The sequence below is a fragment of the Gekko japonicus genome, unplaced genomic scaffold (assembly GCF_001447785.1).
Source record: "Gekko japonicus isolate JY-2015 unplaced genomic scaffold, Gekko_japonicus_V1.1 scaffold1733, whole genome shotgun sequence".
Classification (NCBI taxonomy): domain Eukaryota; kingdom Metazoa; phylum Chordata; class Lepidosauria; order Squamata; family Gekkonidae; genus Gekko; species Gekko japonicus.
The window spans coordinates 197,783-206,519 of record NW_015161452.1 but is presented as its reverse complement, the minus strand read 5'-3'; the positions used below and the strand labels follow the sequence as shown (position 1 = coordinate 206,519).

At 41.1% G+C, this 8,737-nt stretch overlaps 1 protein-coding gene across 1 annotated transcript in view; it reads right to left on the bottom strand.

The window, feature by feature from the left end:
• Positions 1 to 8,737, bottom strand: part of CNTNAP4 (contactin associated protein-like 4) — a gene marked incomplete at its 3' end in the record, with an annotated part of 332,294 nt that overhangs the window by 187,674 nt on the left and 135,883 nt on the right. The window contains exon 3 of the mRNA XM_015429079.1: positions 2,974 to 3,167. Coding sequence (XP_015284565.1) covers positions 2,974 to 3,167 — 194 coding nt within the window. The remainder of the gene's footprint in view (positions 1 to 2,973; positions 3,168 to 8,737) is intronic.

The window sequence follows — 8,737 nt, the reverse complement described above, 5'->3', positions numbered from 1 at the left end:
CCCCCCCAGGCCCAAAGAACCCCCCCCCCCCGTGGACTTTAAAATGTCCCATAAAGCGAGGTGTGTGTGTGTTTGTGTGTGTGTTTGTGTGTGTGTGTCAAGAAAATAAATGGTTTGAAAGCGGATAGATAAGTTTTGGAAGATAAGATTTGAGGGCTGGTACATAACTATGAGGAAATAAAGCCAAGCGGGAATAAAATTAGAAACGCCATTTCTGGATTTAAACGGTTTGAGATAAATGCAAGCTCTTACTGCACTGGTAGTAAACTTAAAAATGTTCAGTCGGTCTGTAAAAGGGGTCAAGAAATAAAAGCTTCAAAACAAGATAAAAATTTTGGGGGCTAGCTAGTAAAAAGAGAAAAGAGTACTGTTGAAATCGAGCCATGAGTTACCACCTAGTTTTTTGTGTGCCACCAGTTGGCATTATTTAAGAATTAGCGGAGCAACGGCTCAAAAATATCTGCATTAGGTTGACAGCGCAACAAAACCAGAAAGGAGGGAGTTAGAGCAGCAAAGAACAGCATTCATTTAAACCAGTGCAGAGCGGCTATGACAATGGAGTCACTACCAGAGGGCAGGAAACATATGCAGACACTGATTTTTATACTGGCGCACTGCCAGCATGAAACCAGATGCAAATGTGGACAGTTTGTTGGGGGACAGGAGTGAAAATGTCAGGAAACCGGCAAGAAACACACATGTGGATTCGACCTCAATCTCATAATCCTAAACGACAGGTATCAAGACTCTTTTTCTTTTTAAATCGGTCAGTAACATGAATATGTCTCGTAACTACAATTTTGTGCCTCACCTTAAACAGCAGTTATGATTTTGTCACAGAGTAAAACATCTTACTTGAACCATTAAAGTTTGAATCAAACTAGTTTTCACTTTCTGGGGGTACAAAAAACCTAGGATAAAATTTAGCACACTGAGGAGAAAGGCGAGAGATGGTGGCTTAGATTTCCCTGACTTAAAGTTATATTGTGAGGCAGTAATTCTCTCTAATATAACGAGATTATTAACATCGCAAGGAAAACTACATTGGCAGCAGATACAAGAAGAAGATTATAAAATTACATCATTACCCGACCTATATTGGAATGTTTGGAGAAATAGAAAAGAAGCCATGCCACAAAATGAATTTCTGGGAACCTCCCTAGAAATATGGAGGAAATACAGATCGGAAATACTACCTGAAATTTCACATTTCTCAAATTATACAGGCCAAGATTGGTTCAAACCAGGGAAAGAAAAAGTTTCAAAGAGGCAAATAGTCCATAGACCCAAAGCATTCACTCAGCATCTTCCCTCAAGATGGTGAGTCCAAGTATTCAAGGCATTATGGAGGGTTGCTTGGAGTATTGACCAGACTTAGCCAAAATACCCCAAGAATCCACACCGGTTACTGAGAACACAGGTTCTTATAGAAAAGGGGGGTCACGAGGGGCTCCGGCCGGGTAGCCACTCACAAACCCACCAAAGTGATGTCACAACTACTGGTAACCAGGGTAACAAAGGATATCCCATAATACTTGTTGTTCAGTTCTGGGGAATCGAAAGTTATTTCTAGAAGATAACCCGACTCCCTCCTCCCATCACAGGTGCAAACAGTTGGAATGTTGCTAATGAATTAATGACCACCAAGGCCACACTGCTAAGGGTTTGCAGCTGGTACTGCCATGGGAGTGAAAGTCATAATTCTCCCGTTATCAGGGTCATACAGGTCTTAAAGGGAACTAAGAGGCACCAAGAGACTAGCAGGCGCCTCTGAGACTCTTAAGATTTACACCAGCATATCTTTGATAGCACATTCCAGGCCTTCACAGACCCAGAATCCTCTTTGACAAAGTTTGGTCAAGTGAACTGCAAGCAGACAAAAGAAATGGAGGCTATTTTGCATTACATGCCCCAGTTCCCCTGGTGCAGAATCTTTGTCCCTCTCAGGTCCTGAAATCTCTGAGATGCAGGCCCCTCTGAATGCTCCACAGAAGACCCCATGATCCTGCAACAGTAAACAGATGAGGATCCCACTTCCATTTAGCCAAAAGAGCAGGAACCAACCAGAAAGCCCTGCACCCCATCGACACCATTTGATGACCTGGAGCTACCTGCCAAGGTCCCACACCCACAAAGGTCCTCCCAGAACCTTGGGATCAGAGATGAAGGAGGACTAGGGCAGAGACAGGGACTCAGTGAAGGAGCAGATGACAAGTAGCCTAGAGTTTGCCTCTCTCCAGTTTGTCTAAGGAGGGAGATAAAGAGTAGTAGCTCTTGACAGGAGCCAGGACTTTAACCAGGTCATTGGAAAAGGCAAGTATCCCAGCTTCTTATAGAAGACAGTAGAAGCTTGGGAAATTGAGTGGCTAAGCAGCTCACATAAGGCTTGTAATCATTGTCTGGGCTTCTGACTACTTGCCTCTATACCCTGCCTCGTGTCTGTTCTGGCCTACTCCTGCCTGCCTTGTACCTGCCCTGCCTCTCACCTGCCTGCTTCTGGCTTGTCTGCTCACCTTGATTCCTGCTACCTGACTGCCTGTAGATTTTCAAAAATTTTACACATCTAGTGAAGTCTGACATATCAGAGGGAAGAAGAACTATTTCTCACATTGTATCTATGAGAATATAGTTGAATAAACTATTTTAACAAATTCATTACATATAATATGCCCGTAAATTAAAATGTACATGTCCATAGGTCTTATTAATTTCAATGGGTTATGTGCAAGAGAATTTTCTGGTGGACTGTGATCCATATTGTACACTCAGCTCTATGGCAGTAGTTTGCCAATCCTAACTCAATATTAAAGTAATACTATGACATTTGAAAAGTAATGGATCAATCCTATTTATAGGAAATATTTTAAAATATGACACTTCTACCCCTACTACTTAAATTTCTATAATTTAATTTGATAAAATATGTTTTAGCAATGTACAAATATAATACTGAAAACAAGATACTCAACATACCCAAATGCTTTCTTCTTGACAATATTGCTTCCAGTTTCTTCCACTGTCACTGAACATCAGGAGGTAGCTTGTTACCCAGTCAGAACTCCCATATCCACCTTGGGTGGCAACGGCAGTGATTTCAGTTCTTTCACCAAGATCAATTTGAAGCCATTGATATTTATTTGACACAAGTGGAGTCCAGCCACCAGCACCTTTAGTGGTCAAGATAAAGCAGGGGGGAAAGACAGAAATTAATTCAGAGTGGAAACATAAGTAGCAGCTACAAAATGTATTTCAGCATATGTTTTTTGTGAATAAGGGCTAATTTTCTCAGATGCATGAGTATTATAGTTAAAACTGCACAAAACAGAAAAGTGGGAGGGGAGGGGAGACCAATTTAAAACAATATTAAATCAAAAGAGTAATAACTATGACAGGGCAAGGCTGGGCCAATCACTACTAGAGATCCTACTGGTCAAAGAAGTCCTTTGTCCTTTTAATGAACACAAGTGGTTGGGTTCCTGACTAGAGGCTTATTTGAATCAAAGCTGTCTCCTGGCATCTATTTTGTCTTTCTAATAGATTCATGTAAGCTAAATACATCTCATCCCTTTTGTCTTGATCGTTGCTTTTGCAGATTAACAGTGCAACCAAGAATTTTCATAATTGGAATAACTGCTGCTTCTAAATCTGAACAAAAATCTCCCATCGCCCAACATACAGAAGTACATCCGTATACATGAGCCTGCACAATTTAAAAAAAAAAACAAAACTGTTGACAAGGGCTTTTTAAAAATATGTGTCTGTTAATACATATTATGTCAGAGATAGATAATGATTTGTTAATAACTACTCCTTCTAATAGCAACTCTGATAGTTCTAGGCTTATCTCATAATACTCTCACAATAGGCCAGTAAAAACTGCATTGAATGACAGAAAGCATGGAATGAGGAAGGCAGTTGAGAATCAGTTGGGGGGGGAATTAAAATTGGAAAGAAAGGGGAATTAGCGGGCTCGAGTCCCTGCCTGTTTTTACCTGCAGGTAGAGGTTAGGATCAGAAATGTGTAGCAACAGCCACACATGCCCTCATCTCCAAGGCAGTCCAGGATTCCACTTTAAAGATGAAAGCATCCTGCCTTGGATGAAGACATCTCACCTGATCCTAATTAAACCCACCTTTCATAGATTCTCTACACCACAAAGGCAGCTCAAGTCCTAATAGTTTATAGTATGCTGTAACTGAAAGTTTAAATTAGGGCTGACAAATACATACCATGAGGTCAACCTCAAAGTGCCCTGAACCATTCCTCACATTATTATTACCTAGGTTTAGGGGCAGAGTAGACATTTCTTGCCACTCCCCCAACAAGGCTATATAAAAAGCTAAGAGAATATTTCCCCACGTTTAGTGTCATTGTCTTATGATTTTTTTTATTAAAGTATCAGTCAGAGAAAGTATAGATACTGATATGTAAATACACTCTGACACAGAAAGTGTTTGAGGTCAGTCTCCAAACAAATGCTCAGTGATGCTTTTAAGATTTTATGCTTAAAAAAAAAGATTAGTAGACAGTAAAAGCACAAAAGTTTTAGACACTTCCCAGAAGTATGATGCCTCTTGTAGCCTATACAGAAATTAAAAACCCTGGAAGATGGCAGGGGGAAGGCTTGAGAATCCAATGAAGGTTAGGTACCCAAAATGTCACAAAACAGATTGATCTCACATCTATACAGTGAGAGGAACCATGAAACCCAAAGAACATTTTCTTGGGAGTAAGCCCCACTGAACAGACCTGAAAAAGGATGCCAACATCCAGGATGAGGCTAGATTTCTCTCAGAATTACAACTAATCTCCAAGCACAGAGGCCCCTGCCACACGGGGGGAAAAAGAACGGCCAAAGTGCGGCTTTTTAAAGTTGCACCAAAAGAGACACGCAGCGGCGGGATCAGATAGATCCCCTGAGCCGCTGTGCAGTTGCTCCCCAGCATGATCAGATACCGGGGGGAAGCCACTGCAGGGAAATCGAGGCAGCTGAACTGCGCATGTGTGCTTCTGCAGACGGGTGCACCAGCGATCTCACGGACACACTTGCTGCGCCATTCCAGGTTGGTACTACCTTTTACTTTTTTTTTTTTTGCAGCAAGTTTTAGGCCGGAAGGGACGGATCGGGGACGGGTGCACGCCGATTCCCAGATGTTGCAGTGTGCTCGTGCCCATTTGCTGCACCCCCTTTGGCTTCAGTGGGGATCCTCTCTGATACTCTCACTCCTTTTGCCTCCTTTCCAGTCCACAGTTAGTGCTTAACTGTCTCTTCCTCAAATGTCTGTTCCCAACTATCATTTCTTAACTGACTCTCTTCACAGAATTCCCTTTGAACAGCGTGTCACTCAAAGGTTCTCAGACTCTGGCTGCGGTCACGCATATAAAATAATCCACTTTCAATCCACTTTCAATCCACTTTCCAACTAGATTTTTCCAATTCACACAGTAAAATCCAGTTGGAAAGTGGATTGAAAGTGGATTATTTTATATGCGTGACCGCAGCCAGAGTCTGAGAACCTTTGAGTGACACGCTGTTCAAAGGGAATTCTGTGAAGAGAGTCAGTTAAGAAATGATAGTTGGGAACAGACATTTGAGGAAGAGACAGTTAAGCACTAACTGTGGACTGGAAAGGAGGCAAAAGGAGTGAGAGTATCAGAGAGGATCCCCACTGAAGCCAAAAAGGGAAATTGCTTCTAGTTACAAGAAGTAATCCCTATCCAGTGAAAAAGGAGATAGCTCTTTAAAAAGGAGTGATTCCTGGTCTGTGTATATAGAAAGGTTCTGGGAACTTGGTTGTATGTTCCTGCCTTCTAGACTTCAAGAGTCAATGAAACTCAAAAATCTATGCTTGAGTGTTTAAGCAGAAACTGAAAAAAGGCCTCTGTCCTCAAAGTATTAAAACCCTTTTTGAATAGCAGAAACACCTACTTGTTGGCAATAAATTATCTGGAGTTAGTGTGATTGCAAAGTTCCCTCAGTTTTATTATTGATTCATCCCATATATCCTACCCCAGATTCCACCTGACCTTTTCTCCTCTAAATAAAACAATTTGTTTATTTTGAACTTTCAAAAGGCTCTTCTGTGCCATTTCAGAAGTTGAATACGAGAACATGATTTTGTCTCTTCCCTCAGTTCTCTGGGCTGGACCAGCAACAAAATATACATATTAAAGCTACTGGGTAGAAGAACCATAGACAAACAAAAAGAAAATAGATATAGGGACTGCTCAGCAAGAAAGAAGAAAAATTGCAAATCCTGCATGTAAGGGAGGGAAGAGGGCAAGATAATCCTATCCCCCTACCCCAAATGCTGCCCTCCCCAGGCTGTGCACGAAAATCTCCAGGAATTTCCCAGCTCAGAGTTGGGAATCCTAGAGCTGAGTAGAATTCTTAGTAGACCTGTTCATGAGTTCTTTCTAAATATCTTAAGTATGCTGTATGGTTCTAACATTAACAATGTAGTTCACATAAAGGCTTCATTTTTTTAAAAAAAATGCAGCTATAGAAGATATTTCATCTCTAAAATATGACACAAGGCTTTCTTTTTAAAAAGTAATTACATTGCTACTTAGTTTGTCATGTTCCCCTTGAGTGTGCTCTGCTCATTTACATCAAAGTGTCATAATAATTCAGAGAGAATATGAGTCAGCAAGTAAAGAAAGAAGCATTTACATATCACACATTCAAATCAAAAAGTCTGTAATTCAAAGTGCAGATTGATTGTACTGCCATTGTTTTGAAGGTAATTTTAAATATATTTAACAGGTACTTAGGACTCCTCAGAGATTTAGCATTTCCACTACATAGAATGATGTGAAATCTTAGATTTCTTATTAGGTTTATTACTACACCCAGGCTATTTATATTTAATCTCCCACTCCTCACTGAGCGGTTGAAATGTGGCCAACAGTCAGTGACTCATATTTGATTGAGCTTCCTGTAACACAAACTTTGATCACAACTGGGATTCATGTTATATTTATAGGTGTTGATCTGAAGACCACAAACTAAACTGTCAACAATGAAAGACAGAGCTCCATGAGTATGTAATATTCATTCCCCTTCCCTAACTGGTATATGCAGTACTTCTTTTAGCATTCAGATAACATTAGCTAGATCAGGGTGACTGAGATTCAGAGAAATTAATAAAACAACATTGGGGGGTTAAATAATTGTTTAATCAATGAACACAATCCAAACAATGAACAGCTTTCGTATAACCATAAATAACACCTCTCAGCTTGATATTTATTAATGACATCACTGAATGTTGTTTTATTGCTGCTTTTGGTTTATGTGTCTGAGTTTTAATGAGCAGGGAGGGAAGTAGGCACCATTACTTGCCTGTTTCTGGCAGTGGGAGAAATGGTGTCAAGAAAGAGAATAGCCAGGGAAATAGATCAGAAATATGATGCCTGTTTCTGTATTTTGATCTCCCTCTCTATCATCCAACATCCTGACTGCCTTATCAGTAAACTGTTGGATCTGAAAGTGCTATTGCTGTATGCCAAGGAAGTCCACAATAATATATTAACTTTCCAACATGAAAAAACCTGACTTGGCATGCATAACCAGGACCTGGCAATGTGAGCAACAATGAACAGAGCTCTCCCAAATGTGTTCACCAGGTTTCTTGGTGCAGCATCACCCTCAGATTGACAGTTATAGAAAGAGAGTCTCCATGGTCTTTCACAATATCATTGACCTCTCCAGCTTCTTTTTTATGTTCAGTTTTGAATGTATCTGGTGTTGGACGCATAGGACAGATTCGGGATTCTATAGAGTCCAAGCCCCTGCGTAACAAATTTCCCACCATTGCTATTGGAAGTGATCTCAGATTAGTGTTGAGAAATGTGGATTTTTAATCCTTGGGAATGGATATCTGTGTTGAGACATCCTTAATTCAGCTGCTCAGGACAACTGTAGGGGATGTCCCAAAACATCTTAGTTTCCAAGCATGTGGCTACTCATATACTAAGTTTGGCCCACAGTGGCAACATATGAAAACATGAAGAAATGATAGAGATGATATTCCTACATCTGAATTATGAGAGGACTTTTATATCATGCCTCTGATGGTGTTGTCTCAAGAATATGAAAGCTCTCTGTGTGCTACTGGATTGGGGAGGGTCTGACTCAGGTTCATAGATTGGGGGTGCTGTTGGACCCAGTCTTCCTGTTGGATAAACAGATCACAGAGGTGGACAGGGGTGCCTTTCACCAGCTTTAGTTGGTGAGCCAGGTGGAGTCCTTTCTCAGAAGGTAAGATATTGCCACTGTGGTTGATAACATTTAAGCAACTTCCTATATGTTAGGTTGGGCAGGGTTCTAACAATGATTATTCCACCTCTGTTATACTTGACCTGTAATGCTGGTTGTCATATTTCACTAAAAAAAACCCCAAAGTAGACTGCAAGAGTTCCCCCCCCCCCAGTGCTGGTATGCTTTCTAAGGCTCAGCGCAGGTCAATGGTCCAAGCCCAGGTCTACAAATACAGTGGACTGAGGTGGACCTGTTCTCCAGAAGCCAAGTCTACCAATATAGTGGAAAGGGGTGGATAGACCTGTTCTCTGGTGTTCAGGTCTACCGATATAATGGAAAGCGGTGGGTAGACCTGTTTTCTAGAGGCCAGGTCTACCAATAAGAACATGTTGTAGCAGGCCAATGGCCCATCCAGTCCAATACTCTGTCACACATTGGCCAAAAATACCAGGTGCCATCATGAGGTCCTCCAG